Source organism: Dendrobates tinctorius, unplaced genomic scaffold (assembly GCF_039654945.1).
Source record: "Dendrobates tinctorius isolate UK_male_01 unplaced genomic scaffold, ASM3965494v1 ptg000020l, whole genome shotgun sequence".
NCBI lineage: Eukaryota > Metazoa > Chordata > Amphibia > Anura > Dendrobatidae > Dendrobates > Dendrobates tinctorius.
Genome location: NW_027361688.1, coordinates 4,989,369 through 5,006,288, shown reverse-complemented (window position 1 = coordinate 5,006,288; position 16,920 = coordinate 4,989,369). Strand labels below are relative to the sequence as shown.

The window sequence follows — 16,920 nt, the reverse complement described above, 5'->3', positions numbered from 1 at the left end:
GGGGAGAGACAAAGGGTCCGGATGTTCTACATGGAGGTGCGATATGGGGCTGGATGTTATTCTCAAGGGGGTGGGGGAATGGTGCTGGACACTTTACACCTTGGGGCTGAAGGAAAAAATGTAAGTCTGTGATTAAGACAAGGGGACCACACTTCTCTTTATGTAGTTTTTGTTGTATTTTTTTTTTCTTTTTTTCAAAATTTTCTCTTTAGGATGTAGTGACCAAAATACTCGAATAAATCATGTGGAGATATTTTTATTACCTTTTATGCATCTTCAGTTACTACATTTTTTTTTTTTCCATCTGTGCTTTTTTTTTTTTTTTTTTTTTCTTCTACTATTTTTCAACTTTTTTTTCGTTCTATATTGTACAATTCTGCCACCCTCCCAAAAAAAAAAAATGGGCACGAATATCAAAATTATCTGGTTTACTAAGGAGTTGTGATGTTTTTGACAGGAGGACAAAGAACAGACTCTCAAAAAAGCCTTGGCGTAATGTTTGTGTGCTGAAGGTGAACTACAGAGAAATCCCTTCGAGTTGGGAATCTCTGGACTTTTGAGAATGAATTTAGGAATAAATGTGGAGTATGCTTCTTTGTAAAACACAATTATGTAGTCCAGAATTTTTTTTTATGTTGTAGTAATAAAAAAAAAGCGTGATTTTCAAAACCTGATTACACCTAAGGGTGCAAAAACTTAATTTTGTAAGCTTATCTACATATGGTATTTTGCAAAATCAAGGGGTGACTACTGTATTTCTTTAGGCTTTTTTTTTTTTTTTGTGTTTTTAACCTTTCCAAACCAACCTTAGACAACGTAAAAATGTTTTCTATGTAACATTTATATTAGAGGACCAAATTTTTCAAGGTAAACTGGGCACAATGTAATAGTGATTGCAGTGCGGTATAAAAAGTGTTTTGTTTTTTTTTTTAATTTTTCAATTTTTGGTAATATCTTTGCAAAGGAGAGACAATCAAAGCATTGGCACATAACTTATTATAACTATATATTCAGTGGAGGCGTGTACTTCTTCTCCCTGTACGAGTCATCCAATTATAAAGCAGGCAGCTACACACTGGATAAAGACCACGCCCCTCCCATCATAGTTTAGGTATCTCAGTGTGTGAGATGGAAGGATACAACTCTGATCTCCTGGTCTCACTTCCTGCGTGATTAGACAGTGCTGGGCATCGAGCACAGATGACCAACCATATATATATATTATTTTTTTTTTTTTTTTTTTTTTTTTATAGATGAGATCGATGTGTACCTGTCACAATGCAAACCCTTCTATCAGGTCTCATAGCACTGTCAGCTCTACTAGCCTGTTTCTGACACGTCAGCCGGCGGCCTATCTTCATGTTAAAAAATGCAATCAACAGTCTTAAAAAGGATATGGCCGATTGACCTCTTTCTAGATGATCAGTCGTCATTCTCCCCCATACACTTTAGACAGTCAGCTGAACTCATTGATATTGGCAGATTAAGATGACCATCCCACCACCACACGCGCTCGCGCACACACACACATTACGTAAGTTTTGTTAGTTTTTCACTGGGGGGCGTGTACTTCTTTCCATCTATGAGCTACCCAATCATAAGCAGGCACCAACACAGTGGAGAAAGAACACACCCCCATCATAGCTTGGAGCAGGTGGCTCAGTGTGTGAGATGTACGGATACAGCTATGAACTCCTGGTCTAACCTCCTGCATAATTAGACAGTGCTGGGTATAGAGCACAGATGCCTCACACCATTCATAGAATGTCAATGTGGGGGAAAGGGCAGCACAACTCAAGGCCTCCATACAGATTTGAGTTATGTTGGCTGAATATGCGGATATCGATGGGTTTGGTTTACTGTCTGTGTATGGGGAGCAAGCCAACTGATTGGACATGTCCGATGGACATCTTTCCCAACGATTTCAGTTGTGACAGGGGCAGTCTAGCGGAGCTGACCGTGTTAGGAGATGAGGGGAGCTGATAACGGAGTTTGTAATGTGACCATATCTTTAAGGCGTTGGTCATCTGTGTGCGATACCCAGTACTGTCTAATCCCACAGGAGGTGAGACCAAGAGATCAGAGCACTATCCTTAAATCTACCATCAAACACCAAGAAACCTAAGCTATGGTTGGGGGGTGTTTTCTTTCTTGACTGTGTTGCTTCCTGCTTATGATTGGTCAACCCATACAGGGAGAATAAGTACACGCCCCCTCCAGTAGAAAAACTAACCTCCTTCTTGGACTTTTTTTTTTTTTTTTTTAACTCATCTGCCAAGTACTTTGCTTATATCTCTGCAATGGAGACAAAATAATTAAAAAAAAAAAAAGTAAAAAAAAATTCTGCTTTGCAGCCGCTCTTTCATTGTGTTCAGTTCAACATGAAAAATTTGGTGAAGGGTCCTTTCTAACCATAAATAATTTTTTTATTAATAATTGTCTAGTTAATTATAAATAAACTATAAAAAAAACTTGCACTAAATTTAATGTAAATTTTTAGATTTTTTTTTTATATATATTAGCAATTTTGACTTTAATTTATACATAGAATTTATACAAGTTCCCCTTTAATGAAAATCCAATCTTAAAATAACACTTGGATTTTATATTTAAAATTTGAAATTTTAAAAAATAAAATTCTAACAACAACTTTTTTTTTTTTATATATTTTTTTATTTATTTATTTTTTTTTTTTCTTTTGAATAAATCTCCCAGACCACAGCAATTCAGTAGAGAGTATAAATGTGAAGGAATGGCAGGACGGGCTAAGGGCGCTTCTGCCCAACATAAACATCAACTTTGGTGGGCTGCAAAATGCTTCTTCCCCTTCAAACGCCACCCACAGCGCACCAACGTCCAGCCATGCCACACCTAACAGCCTGAACTGGGACTGCCCGAGCAGCTGGATGGATCCCGCCATTATCACAGGTAACCGTTTCTTCCTCCTTCATTGACATCTCATCCCAGGCGGGGAGGACATGACGGCCGCGTACTCCGCCATCTGCAACCCCCCCCCCCCCCCCCCTCCGTTATATGTTGTGAATGGTCGGCCACAGCGAGCCGAAGAACTCTCCGGGTTCGGCTGAATTTGTTTTATGTCGATCTTCTTCAGGAGCAAAAGATGCATTTTATTTTAACTACTTTCTCAGAATTTTTTTTTTTCTACAATTTTTTTGTTTTTTAAACCTAAAAAATTTTGTAAATACTTTAAAAATAAAAGTGGGGTGTGGGCAAAATTATTTGGACTCTCAAACCATACTCCACATTTGTTCAGTAGAATGAAAGGATTGCTTGTATGATATATATTTTATTTTTTTCCTGCACTCAGCTGTACAGTTATACCCAGTCTAGACAATGCTCTGTGAGCAGCCAGGATTCTCTGCTGGTTTATCGGACTGAACTCAGAGCATTATTCACAATGCTCTGTGAGCGAACCAAATCTGTGCTGGTTTATCAGTCTGGACTCGCAGAGCATTATTCACAATGCTCTGTGAGCGGCCAGGATTTTCTGCTGGCTAATCGGACTGAACTCACAGAACGTTATTCACAATGCTCTGTGAGCGAACCAAATCTGTGCTGGTTTATCGGTCTGGACTCGCAGAGCATTATTCACAATGCTCTGTGAGCGGCCAGGATTTTCTGCTGGCTAATCGGACTGAACTCACAGAACGTTATTCACAATGCTCTGTGAGCGAACCAAATCTGTGCTGGTTTATCGGTCTGGACTCGCAGAGCATTATTCACAATGCTCTGTGAGCGGCCAGGATTTTCTGCTGGTATATTGGTCTGGACTCGCAGAGCATTATTCACAATGCTCTGTGAGCGAACCAAATCTCTACCGGTTTGTTACGTTATCAGTCTGGACTTGCAGAGCATTGTCTAAACTGGATTATAAGTGGCTGAGGATTTATACAGTGATTTAAAGGGATTGTTTGGGATTATTCAAAAGGGCAAGAAATATGACTAAAGAAAAGCAAAGCTTACTGAAGCAACCGTCGTTCATGCCGTGATGTTATCATTTGACTGATAGCGAATCATTTGCTCTGTGGTTATGCTGGTACGTACGGCACGTGTCATAAGTGAGGGTCAGTAGGCATTTTAGTTTTCTGCCCTCTTTGCTCCCAGCCAATTTTTTTTTTTTTTTTTTTTTTTTCTTTTTCCCCATTCCCAATTTTGAAAAATTCCCGGCCCACCCCTTTAATGAGGATTTGTCACTAGCTCCAAAAATGAGTTTAAAAAAAATCCTTGCGCTCCACTGATTCTGCCACTTTTTTCCGTTTTGCTATACATCGCTCCATTGCAGAGATATTAACATTTGTTTCTTCTGGAGCGCACTATGTGAAATCTCTGCTTGTGGGTGTTTCTTCAGTCCAGTCTGGGGGCGTACACTTCCACCCCTCGATCCCAGATTCTGCCTATGGCCGGGATCACACTGGCGATTTAAACGGCCGAGTTTCGCATGGTAATACACGGCGCTGCCGCCGGGACTCGGGAGCGGGGCGTGCAGCTCCATGTATTGCTATGCGGCTTCATGCCCCGCTCCTGAGTCCCGGCGGCAGCGCCGTGTATTACCATGCGAAACTCGGCGGTTTAAATCGCCAGTGTGATCCCGGCCTAACACTAGTAACTGCTAGATTTGGCTTTCGAGCTGTGATTGGACACATCTGGGGAAGGAGAGATGAAAGTGAAAGCCCCCCCTCCAGAGAAGACTGAAGAAACACCTGCCTGGACTGCAAAGCAGAGATTTCACATACTGCCCTCCAATAGAAACAAACTTGGATATCTCTGCAATGGAACGATGCAGAGCAAAACCGAAAAGAGCTACAGAATCAGGGAAGCACAGGGAATTTCACAAGGTATTTAACCAACAATACAGCTTGCTTTGAGTTGGGGATAAAGAGCAGAAAAATGTATTGTAGAATGTTATTTACTCGCCTTACTATCTCGCTTGGCTCTGTAATATTTTGGTGCTATAAAAAGTTTATTTTACCAGCACATAGTTTGGCATTTACGTTTCCTAGTGTGTTAGAGAAGACTGCATTTTGGGAGAATGTGTAAAGTTCAGCCGAAAAGCGAATTATACGCCGGATAGTTGTAGGCTGTGTTCACAAAATCCTCCGCATGAAGACAGTCTAAAACGTCCTCCCAAAGTCTTAACTGTTTTTTTCACTCAAAGGAAAGTCTTATTAAAGTTGTCATATCTTTTGGTGGCTGTGGTCACCTGTGAGTCTATACCGGAGGAAAAAGGCGGCTTTAGGCAGTCCACCTGACATTAAATAGGTTTCATGGAAATGTTTTTTTGCCTAAAATTTTTCTCTCCAATGTTTACTGTAAAATTAACAAAATAGGCTATATTTTTTTCTAATTTTTTTTTTTTTTTTGTTCCTGTAGGTATCCCATCATCCACCGGGAATGGTTTAGAACCTCTGCAAGATGACAATCCGCCACACTGGTTAAAATCACTACAAGCCCTGACAGAGATGGATGGCCCCAGCAGCTCTATACCTCCCCACCACCCCCATAACAATCTCTTCAGCACACAGATCCCCCTCCACAGAGCAAATTGGAGCCCCTACCCACCCCCGACAAACCCTGCCAGTTTCCACTCCCCTCCCCCAGGCTTCCAGACAGCCTTCAGACCCCCAAACAAAACCACCACAGATCTACTACAGAGCTCAGCCCTGGACCGCCATTGAAAATTTCAAGGGACAGTTTAGAAAAAATTTTTGGGAAATTTCCGCCTCCCCCCCCCCCCCCCACCCCACACACACACACACACCTCACTCCCTCAACTATCCAATGTCAAATGAAATTAAAATCCTCAGTGTTTCCTTCTCATACAAGTCCTTCTATGGAATTTTCAAAAATCTTGGAAGAGGGGGGAGGTGGACCCCTCCCCCCCCGATACCTCGCACGCATTTCCGAATTTAACAGCCGACGATCCGAGATTTCGCCAGTTCATTTGATAAGTGACTCTCGTTTTATTCACATCTTGAATGCACCAACGAGTTTCCTGAACCACGGAAGAAAGAGATAAGGGAAGACCCTCCTAACAAGATCAAAATGACTTAATAAAAAAAAATTATTATTTTTTTTTTTTTTAATTTTTTTTTTTTTTTGCAATTCCAAGACTACCAGTGGTCCCTGCTGCATGAAATTTTTTTTCTTGTTTTTTCTTAAATAATAAAAGCTTAATATAAAATGTGATTTAACAGCAGAAATTAATCGTAAGACGTAAAATTGGGGGAAGATTAGAAACCCTAACCTGATCCGTAATTATAAGATAATGGGGGGGGTGGGGGGAAGCACCACAAAGAAACAGTAATTTTTGAAATTTTTTATTTTTATAAAGTATACCATTTCATGCTTTATTTGTCTTCAGGACCAAAGGGGGGCTGGATTTACAAATTAATATATGTTAGTGCCCCTCTGACGTTTGAAGTGGGTAAAGGCAAAATTAGCAAATTTTGGCAACTTTTGGAAAATTGCTGCAAATGTATTTTTTTTTTTTTTTTTTTTATTTTATTTTTTTTCTTCTCGTCTTGTAATGTTTGCCAGATTCCTAACGGTGCTTTCCTGTGTATGAGCAGCAGCAGGCCATGATGATATGAGGAAGGTTTTGCGATTTATTAGAAGAATAAAAAAATTTTTCAGTTCCAGAGGGGGAAAAAAATCAGCAGTCTTTTTTTTTTTTTTTTTTTTTTTTATTGAGCATTCTCTTTTTATCCGTGCAAGCTAGATTTAATTTGTTCTGTGAAGATCTGTGAAGTTGTTGGTGTGATCGCTTCCCATCGTTCTCGGTCGTCTTAGAAGGAAAAAAAAAAATCTGATTTTTTAATCCCCGAAAAATCTACTAATTATGGATCTGTATCTGCTGCTTCCCCGCGGACTCGTGTTCCTATCTTTTGCACATACGTGGATTTGCTGCCTTCTTCTCAAGTCACTACCTAAAGGAAATTTGGGAAAAGGAGGCCATTTTTTTTTTTTCTCTCGCAACTTCATCATTCGTCACACCCCGGGGGAGGTTCAGCGATTTTTAACAATTTCTGTATCAAGTGAAATTTTTTTTTTTTCTCCCCCCAAAAAATTCACTTGCAGGCGTTACTACCTGTTTACTGAAATGTTATAATTTTTCTGGCATTATTATCTGCAGTATTGAGAGAAATAAAGGAGAAGAGAGGGGGGGGGGAATAAAAATACATAAAATATGATTAATTAAAACCTGGTTATAACCTGACGCTAAAACTAAACCAAGAAAATGTACCTCTGTCTACAGAATTAAAACTAAAATCTTAAATAAAACAGAAAACTTGATGATAAATTCTGTGCTGGATGTTTTTGTTTTTTGTCTACTGGAGCTGAATTTAAAGGCATATGCACAAACTCCATTGCTGTCTGTGAAGGGACCAGGACCCATCACGCACCTCTCCCCCACCCCCTGTGCATTCTGTAGGGGGACAAGGACCTATCACGCCCCTCCCCCCATTTCCTGTAGAGGGTTCAGTACCTGCCAAGCCCTCCCCCGCTTCCTGTAGAGGGGCCAGGACCTGTCACTTCCCTCTCAAACACCCCCCTGCTTCAAGTAAAGGCGCCCCCTGCTTCCTCTAGGGGGGGCCAGGCCCCACCCTCTTCCTGTAGGGGGGCCAGGAACCGTCACACCCCTCCCCTTTGCCCCTGCTTCATATATAGTGGCCAGAACCCGTCACCACCACTTTCTGTAGGGGGACCAGGACCAACCACCTCCCAAATCCTGTAGAGGGGTCGGGAGCCTCCCAAATCCTGTAGCTGGGCCCTCCCAAATCCTGTAGAGGGGCCGGAGCCCTCCCAAATCCTGTAGAGGGGCCGGGGCCCTCCCAAATCCTGTAGAGGGGCCGGGGCCCTCCCAAATCCTGTAGAGGGGCCGGGGCCCTCCCAAATCCTGTAGAGGGGCCGGGGCCCTCCCAAATCCTGTAGAGGGGCCGGGGCCCTCCCAAATCCTGTAGCGGGGCCTGCTCCCCTCCCAAATCCTGTAGCGGGGCCTGCTCCCCTCCCAAATCCTGTAGCGGGGCCAGGGCCCACTCCCCTCCCAAATCCTGTAGTGGGGCCAGGACCCACCCCACTTCCTGTATTCTGTATCAGCGTTTTCTAATTCTTAGTGATTTGCAGATTGTCAATTCCAGTTAAGACCAGACTATGAAAGTATAGTGGCCATTAGAAAAAAAAATGCCTTAAATGGTCACTCGTTTCAGCAAGTTTAGGGTAAAGCAGCAGAACATGCGAATAGGAAACTGTCCTATATCTCATCAGAGGAACAGGCTACAAGGTCCCCGAGGTATCTGCTTAGAGCACGAATCGTGCTGCTATTGTGTTTTATGTCATTCAAGAGCTGGATTCACAGCCATACTGTGTAGTACTGGATTCACAGCTATACTGCTCAGTACATATGTAGTGTCCTCCACGCTGCTGCTTTTGAACATGTGCTACATAGGAGAGCAGGAATCTCTCATGTCTTTGTGTTTGGGAGACATCATAGCAACAACTACCCCCACCAATCTTACATATTGATGGCCTACCCTAAGGATGAATTATTACAATAAAAATTCAGAAAAGAAACTATATTTTTATTTATTTTTTGTTACAGTGCTCTCGTCACCTCTTTATGGTCTGGCGACTGACGTTTTCCAAAACTTGTAAGTTTATTGTTGTGCTGTAAACAGGTTTTTTTTGTTTCTTGGTTGAACCACCTTCCCCGAAGAGAGATGCGCAGTGTTTGCGAGGATGTCGTTATCGCTGCCAGACACGTATTTATTTTTTTTTTTTTTTACATTATTTTTTTTTACAAACACTAACATTTTGCGATTTAAATCCTTGTGGTATAGCAGTAAAATTTAAATAGCTGATTTTTATGTTTGAAAACCGCAATTTTCAAATCCATTCGGGCCCTTGAAGTAGACGGAGCGGTAGGGGCCGATCTCTTGTGGGCGATCAGATTGGAAACTGTTACCGCTGAACCGCACTGGGGTCTCCATGAAGAACCCTGGATTAGGTGCACTCCTGCAGAAAAAAAAAATCATTTACATCTTTGCGCCTTTTCTTGGTCCACCATGCTTGTAGTGGCGGCATAGAGCTTTGCAGGACCTGCCCATGACTGTCATTCCATACCACCTTGTGTCCTGTACGTAACCCGCCTGCATTGATTCCTCCCTGTCCCCAGGTCAGGTTGTATTGACTAATCATAATGCAGGTTCGGGATCCTACTTCTCTTAGGGAATCTGACAGCAGATTTTAGTTATTTAATCTGAGGGCAGCATGATGTAGAGCAGGAGACCCTGATTCCAGTGATGTATCACTAGTGGGTGTGTTGTAGTTTCAGTACAATCAGTGTTTTGTCAGCAGGAAATTATCACTACAAGACTAGGTGTCAAGTGCCAGGCAGTCCTGCTAATCTGTGATACTCTTACCACATCACTGATTGGCAGTGTACACAGGAAGCTACCAATCAGTGTTGTGGGCGGGGTTGTACATAACTCCACATTCCAAGCACAGAAAACAGATGCTATAAAAAAAATGAGACCAAGCAGCCCAGTAAGTGATACATCACTGCAATCAAGGTCTCGGCCTCTACATCATGCAGCTCTTAATAACATAGCCAAAACCTGCTGACAGATTCCCTTTACCTCTGCCCATGGGGAGAGAATCTTTTTTTTTTTTTTTCTCCCCTAAAACCTTATAGTCTAAGTTCACACAGATCTGATTTGCTCTGGAAACAATCCACACCCGAATCAGTCCCAAATCAATTTTTCATCCAATCAATTTTCTGCCTCCCCTCTGCTGCTGACCGGTCAATATGTGACCATTCGGCAGAAGATCAATAAGAGTTATACAATTTTTTTATCATTTGTGAATTTTCCTTCAGATCTGCAACAAAATCCTCAACGCATGGCAGATTTTTTTTTTTTTTTTTTTGTTTTACTTTGCATTTGAAGGCCATGGAAAAAAAATTGTAACAACTTCATGCTCTTTAGTCCTGAAAAATTGAGTTTTGCAGTCGAGCAGTGCGGTGCAAGTTCCCGTCAGCTGTCTCCACCCCCCCTTTTCCCATCTCCATCCCTCCTCCTCCAGTACCCCCACTCCCCTTTCTCCTGTCTCCACACCCACCCCCCTTTCTCCAGAACCCCCCACTTGCTCCTGTCTCCACACCCACCCATCCTCTTCCAGTACGCCCACCCCCCTTGCTCCTGTCTCCACACACCCCTTCTCTTCCAGTACCCCCACCCCCCTTTCTCCTGTCTCCACACCCATCCCTCCTCCAGTACCCCCACCCCCCTTTTGCCCGTCTCCACACCCACCCCTCCTTCTCCAGTACCCCCACCCCCCCTTTTGCCCGTCTCCACACCCACCCCTCCTCCTCCAGTACCCCCACCCCCCTTTTGCCCGTCTCCACACCCACCCCTCCTCCTCCAGTACCCCCACCCCCCTTTTGCCCGTCTCCACACCCACCCCTCCTCCTCCAGTACCCCCACCCCCTTTTGCCCGTCTCCACACACCCCTCCTCCTCCAGTACCCCCACCCCCCTTTTGCCCGTCTCCACACCCACCCCTCCTCCTCCAGTACCCCCACCCCCCTTTTGCCCGTCTCCACACCCACCCCTCCTCCTCCAGTACCCCCACCCCCCCTCCTCCAGTACCCCCACCCCCCTTTTGCCCGTCTCCACACCCACCCCTCCTCCTCCAGTACCCACACCCCCTTTTGCCCGTCTCCACACCCACCCCTCCTCCTCCTCCAGTACCCACACCCCCCTTTTGCCCGTCTCCACACCCACCCCTCCTCCTCCTCCAGTACCCACACCCCCCTTTTGCCCATCTCCACACCCACCCCTCCTCCTCCTCCAGTACCCACACCCCCCTTTTGCCCATCTCCACACCCACCCCTCCTCCTCCTCCAGTACCCACACCCCCCTTTTGCCCGTCTCCACACCCACCCCTCCTCCTCCTCCAGTACCCACACCCCCTTTTTGCCCGTCTCCACACCCACCCCTCCTCCTCCTCCAGTACCCACACCCCCCTTTTGCCCGTCTCCACACCCACCCCTCCTCCTCCTCCTCCAGTACCCACACCCCCCTTTTGCCCGTCTCCACACCCACCCCTCCTCCTCCTCCTCCAGTACCCACACCCCCCTTTTGCCCGTCTCCACACCCACCCCTCCTCCTCCTCCTCCAGTACCCACACCCCCCTTTTGCCCGTCTCCACACCCACCCCTCCTCCTCCTCCAGTACCCACACCCCCCTTTTGCCCGTCTCCACACCCACCCCTCCTCCTCCTCCAGTACCCACACCCCCCTTTTGCCCGTCTCCACACCCACCCCTCCTCCTCCTCCAGTACCCACACCCCCCTTTTGCCCGTCTCCACACCCACCCCTCCTCCTCCTCCAGTACCCACACCCCCCTTTTGCCCGTCTCCACACCCACCCCTCCTCCTCCTCCAGTACCCACACCCACCCCTCCTCCTCCAGTACCCACACCCCCCTTTTGCCCGTCTCCACACCCACCCCCCCTTTCGCCCGTCTCCACACCCACCCTTCCTCCTCCAGTACACCCACCCCCCCTTTCGCCCGTCTCCACACCCACCCTTCCTCCTCCAGTACACCCACCCCCCCTTTCGCCCGTCTCCACACCCACCCACCTTTCTCCTGTCTCCACACCCACCCTTTCTCCTCCAGTACCTCCACCCCCTTTTCCCATATCGGCGAATGTGCTGAACAGGAAATAGTCTCATGTTCTGACACACTCCCTTTTAAAGCCTGGACCTTTAATTTTACAGCTAGTCTCACAGATCGGACCTTAAAGGGCAACTCCAGCTAAACTACCCATGACCTATATTCCTGGTCCAAGCGTAAAGATAATTGGAGTCACTCACCTCCCCCAGGCCGCCTCTCGCTGCAGCCTCAGCTGTCGCTCCCTCACACAACAGACGGTGAATGCGACAAACGTTGTGATGATGACGAAACAGCTGACCAGCGAGATGATCAGCGCAAGGCTAAAACCTTTATTTGGAGTCGGTGATACGGCTGTGAGCAGAAAATGAGAAATGCAAAGGGGGGTGTGATTGGAAAGGTCAAAATGCTTTAAAAAATAGCGCCACTTTTCTCCATAGGTTGTGTGTGGTATTGCAACTCAGATTGAAGTGAATGGGGTTGTGCTGTCATTTACCCGTGTAAATTTCTCCTCTAGGATTAGGAATCCTATTTGTTTGTCAGCCTTCCATGTGAAGTGTCTCCCTTATTGCAGGAGTGGGTACTAGACGGAATCAATCTCCTTCCTCATCTGGCAGCTGACACTGCCGAGAGCGTGACTGAGCATGTGCGACCATCAGCTTAGTGGACGTGAGCGTTATTACACACTCTGAACACCAGGTGGTGCTCAGTAAATGACATAAGTTAGAGAGTTGCCCTAGTATTCGCCTCCTTACCCTGACATTGGGGTTCCTGATGATTCCACTGGAGGTCGTCTCCTTTCTTCTGACATCTAAGCTTATAAAATCCCAGTAATTGGAAGCCGTCTTGGCAGCTAAATATGGCTACCGAGCCCAAGAAACGTTCTTCAGCATCAGACATGTGGAACGATCCACCGGGTGGCGCTACGAGAACTGGACACCGCGCCGCGGCTAGAACACAACGGAAGTTTTGGGTATTTATGTGCACAGTCTCAGACACCTTGTGTCGTCTACAGGAGAAGCCTAAAAGTCTAGAATGTTAATTCTTTGCAAATTTTTACTTTTCATTTATATATATATATATATATATATATATATATTTATACAAAATAATAATCTGCAATATTCCCCCTCAACCCCCCAAAATAATAAGTAAAAAGAAAAACAAAATCTGAATTTTATTTTTTAATTAAAAAAAATTAAACTATTGCTGATTTGGGTTTAGAATAATAAAATATTGTAAAACTGGGGGATTTTTTTTATTTTTTTTCAATTCAAGTTTAGATTTAAATGAACCGTTTTTAGGGGGGTTTTTTTGTTATTTTTTGAGCTTTCTAATTTAGGTTACAAAAAAAAATTATCAAATTTTTCAATTTTATGTTCTGTGTAAAAAAAATTTTTTTTTACGATTTTTTATTTTTTTTATTTTTTTACTTTTTATGATTACATAAAAACTCACATAACTGATTTTGGATTGGATCAGGATTTACACTACTTTTCCTGCTGCTACTAAAAGCACCAGAACACGAATGGAATTAGAAAATATTGCAGTTATAATTAAAATAATAGTTTTTTCATTAACTTTTTAGATTTTGATTAATTCTACTTTTTATTGTTTTGGGGGGTTTTTTTTTTTTGCTTTTTTTTTTTCAAAATTTGGAGTAAGGACAAATTTTAGGAAAATTATCAAGATTGTTAGAAATGCTACTACCTAAGTGGAGCGCCCCTTACCGGAGGAGTTGGGAGCGGGCGGGATTTCTGCGTCCAGTGTCTTGTTTCCACCCTCCGCGTCTCCGGACAGGTTGATCCCGGGTATGATGATGCAGAAGGTGTAGAACTTTATCGGTATCATATTATTTCCCCTTCTTCAGCTTTTCCCATTTTCGCCCGGACCTTGAGCCGACGATCGTGTCCTATGTCCGTGCGGACAGCCCTGATATCACAGTGATGTCTGTCTGTGCCTGCCGTGACGTTATCCGCCCAAATTCTCCCTCTGCTGTAATCCGCCACCTTCTAATTCCAGCTCCTTAATAAAGGCCACTGCCCACCAGACATCCCTTTTAATTCGCAATGATAAAGGGCCATTAGACCTAAAGCCGAAGGCTTATAAAGTGCAGCTGCCTTTATAATTCTCACATATGGATGGAGCCTCTTAAAGGGGTATGCACACGTTAGCATCAGTGAGACATAAACATCTGCTGCGGCTTCCCCAGAACTCGATCATGGAGCGATGGAAGAAGGTCACAGGGTCTGATGGACCTCCATCGTCTGGTCGGCAGCCGGCTCTCCCATACACAGGAGCGATTATTCGAGTGAGCGCGCCTGCGTCCTCTATAAGACAGCCTATGACGGCGATCTATCTCCAAGAGTCTGAAAGGGGACACGTCAGTTCCTTAACTCTCCCGGACAATTTTCCAGGACCCCCACACAATATATGGTTGTCACCGGAGCTTTGTGATCTCGGACATCTCTCCCATACACAGGAGCGCTCGCTTGGCCCAAGCTCCTGTGTTCTCTATGAAAGAGCCGTTGCCGGACATCTTTGATGGTGGTCTAACCCGGGAATCGCTAGGACACGTTGGTTCCTTAACTCCCCCGACAATTGTCCAGGACCCCACCATACCTATTAGATGGTTGTTGCTCAAGCTATGCGATCTCGGACATCTCCCAAACACTGGAGCGCTCGCTTGGCCCAAGCGTTCCTGTGTTCTCTATGAGGGAGCCGCTGCCGGACGTCTTTGATAGTGGTCTACCTCCAGGAATCGCCAGTCCAAGATGGGACACTGGTTCCTTAAATCACCCAACAATTGTCCAGGACCTCCACACAATATATGGTTGTTGTCGGAGCTTTATGATCAAAGCTGTCTCGCCCATACACAGGAGCACTCGCTTGGCCCAAGCCCCTGTGTTCTTCATGAGGCCGCTGCTGCCCTTCTTTGACGGTGGTCTATCTCTGGAATGGTCAGTCCAACATGGGGCACTCTGGTTCCTTAACTTCCCAACATTTGCCCATTGCCCCCCATACACAATACATAGTGGTTTCCCTAGCTTTCCTATCTCGGCCATCTCTCCCATACACAGGGGCGCTCGCTTTGCCCAAGCACTCCTGTGCTCTCTATGAGGGAGCCACTGCCAGACGTCTTTGACTCCGGGAATCGTTGGGACATGTTGGTTCCTTAACTCCACTGACAATTGTCCAGGGCCACCCACACAATCTATGGCTGTTTCCGGAGCTTTGTGATCACAGCCGTCTCTCCCATACACAGGGGCGCTCGCTTGGCCCAAGCCCTCATGTGTTCTCTATGAGAGAGCAGCTGCCAGTCGTCTTTGACGGTGGTCTATTCCCCGGAATCTCTGGAACATGTTGGTTCCTTAACTCCCCTGACAATTGTTTTGGGCCCCCCCATACATATTAGATGGCTGTCGCTCAAGCTATGCGATCTCGGTTGTATCTCCCATACACAGGAGCGCTCGCTTGGGCACAGCACTCCTATTTTCTCTATGAGAAAGACGCTGCTGGATGTCTCTGATGACTGTCTATCATAAAGAAATCAGCAGTCCGAAATGGGACTTTCCTGATCCTCAACTCCGGATTGTCCCGAGTCCCCATACACGGACAGACATGTATCAATGGGTCTAGGGGGGCTTATGGAACATGACAAAGAGATCAAGGTGATGTTTGTCTCTAAATTTTACAGATCTCAGACTGATCGATCATCTGGAGGAAGGACCAGCAGTAAGTGTTCAGTTTCCCCACAGCACTCCAACAGGAAAAAAGAAGTATTACACCGTGCCAGTCCAGAGAGACTGTTTTTTTTTGACAATTGTTGGAGGGATGGTGTAAGAGACTCTCCATGAACGCAGTCGGTGATGGCAGATTTTTAGACTTCTCTCAGTGAAAACGAGCAGTGGGATTAATCTTAATCTCGGGTGTTATAAAGATCCTCGTTCCGCCTCGCACCAGATCACAGGCCGGGGAGGGACGGAGTGAGAATTAGAACTCTCCGCTTGTTTTTCTCAGCCAGATTTAAAGAGATTTCATTGTGTGTTTTTGTATCAAAAGTAATCCTATTAATGGGGCGTAATCCAGGATCGGAGAAGAGCCCTTCCATTAGAACTCGAGTGTACGCAGTTAAAGGAGACATGAATCCAACCAAACTTTATTCTTAAAGGGAAGACCCGTTCATTCCATACATGGATGGTAATCGCTCGTCTTGGCTTTTACTATAGACCCAACCGCAAGAAAGTAAATTGTCCTCCATGCAGGAGCTTTGTACGAAGCGTCAGCCACACAAGTGAAAGTCGATACTACGAGGCACGAGTCTGCCAGTCAATAAGAAGCATGTGCTGCCTTACTACACTCACAAGAGTTTGTATCACATGCTCAGATTGCCAACCGCCACCCTCAATGTGATTACGCTCCGCTTAACCACTGCACTGCCCAGCTACACCAATGCCGTGGTGCATAGAGAGGGCTCTGATCTACGAGACAGGAAAAATATAGAGGAACTTTGGTAAGTTGCTTAATGGACAAAGGAGGGGGGAATGTAGAGGGGGCGACCCATTTTTTCCAAAGTCCAGAATGGCAAAATGAGTGATGAGAGCCATTGAAGCGTTAGAGATGGATGATAACTACAGAAGGTGGTGAAAATCCATTAAAGATTTTGTGGCTGATCTACAGTGAAATATCCCATCGTATAGCAAACGGTTAAATCTACAATGAAAATCCGCGGAAAAAGAAAAGACATTACATAGATTTTATAAAAAGAAAATCCAAAAAGAAAAGTCAGAGAATGTCAATTTCAGCTGCCAATTTTCACAGCGGATTTGCAGAGCCCAAGGAATTTCTGCACCATTCGATGGAGATTTTGTAGCTGCAGAAAAATGTGCGGGATATCCGATCTAGGGGGTGAAAAAACTAGAAGAGACACTTGTAGAGAAGGATCTGGCTGAGCTTTGTAGGTCACAGACTAAATCACAGCATGAAATGTCAATCAGCGTCTTCTATGCAGGGTACTGTCATGTAGAAAAGAGTTGTAACACTACCAGTGTAAAAGCGTTAGTGTGACCTCATCTGGAATATGGGGTTCTGCTCTGGGCACCAGGTCGTAGAAGAAAGGAGACCGGGGAGCTAGGAAAGGTACAAAGAAGAACCACAAAGCTGATAAGGGGCGCGGAGGAAAGCCGAAAAGAATTTAAAAGTTTCAATCTCCATAAGAGACCAGGCTTC

The 16,920-nt window shown here is 45.1% G+C and overlaps 2 protein-coding genes across 9 annotated transcripts in view; one reads left to right on the top strand and one right to left on the bottom strand.

Annotated features, from left to right (window-relative positions):
- The window catches only part of CNOT4 (CCR4-NOT transcription complex subunit 4), a 41,921-nt gene extending 34,600 nt beyond the window's left edge, over positions 1-7,321 (top strand). For 5 of the 8 annotated variants that reach the window (XM_073567519.1, XM_073567518.1, XM_073567521.1 and 2 more), the window contains 2 exons: positions 2,716-2,928; positions 5,392-7,321. In XM_073567519.1, coding sequence (XP_073423620.1) covers positions 2,716-2,928; positions 5,392-5,696 — 518 coding nt within the window. In that variant the 3' untranslated portion in view covers positions 5,697-7,321. The remainder of the gene's footprint in view (positions 1-2,715; positions 2,929-5,391) is intronic. The other 3 variants (XM_073567522.1, XM_073567523.1, XM_073567525.1) reach the window with 1 other exon arrangement.
- Positions 7,322-8,435: 1,114 nt separating this feature from the next.
- LOC141083331 (sushi domain-containing protein 3-like) lies at positions 8,436-13,797 on the bottom strand. Its single transcript, XM_073567527.1, has 4 exons — positions 13,422-13,797; positions 12,447-12,641; positions 11,895-12,045; positions 8,436-9,033 (listed from the first exon to the last, which is right to left on the bottom strand). Exons 1-4 carry the CDS (start codon positions 13,540-13,542, stop codon positions 8,883-8,885), a joined length of 618 nt encoding a protein of 205 aa, XP_073423628.1. The 5' UTR covers positions 13,543-13,797; the 3' UTR covers positions 8,436-8,882.
- Between the last annotated feature and the right edge of the window lie 3,123 nt (positions 13,798-16,920).

Coding starts and splice junctions, on each gene's coding strand:
- LOC141083331 (XM_073567527.1), bottom strand. CDS start 13,542: ATGATACCGATAAAGTTCTACACCTTCTGCATCATCATACCCGGGATC. Junction 12,642..13,421: donor GCCCGCTCCCAACTCCTCCG/GTAAGGGGCGCT, acceptor GTTGTGTTCTAG/CCGCGGCGCGGTGTCCAGTT. Junction 12,046..12,446: donor TCAGGAACCCCAATGTCAGG/GTAAGGAGGCGA, acceptor TTCTGCTCACAG/CCGTATCACCGACTCCAAAT.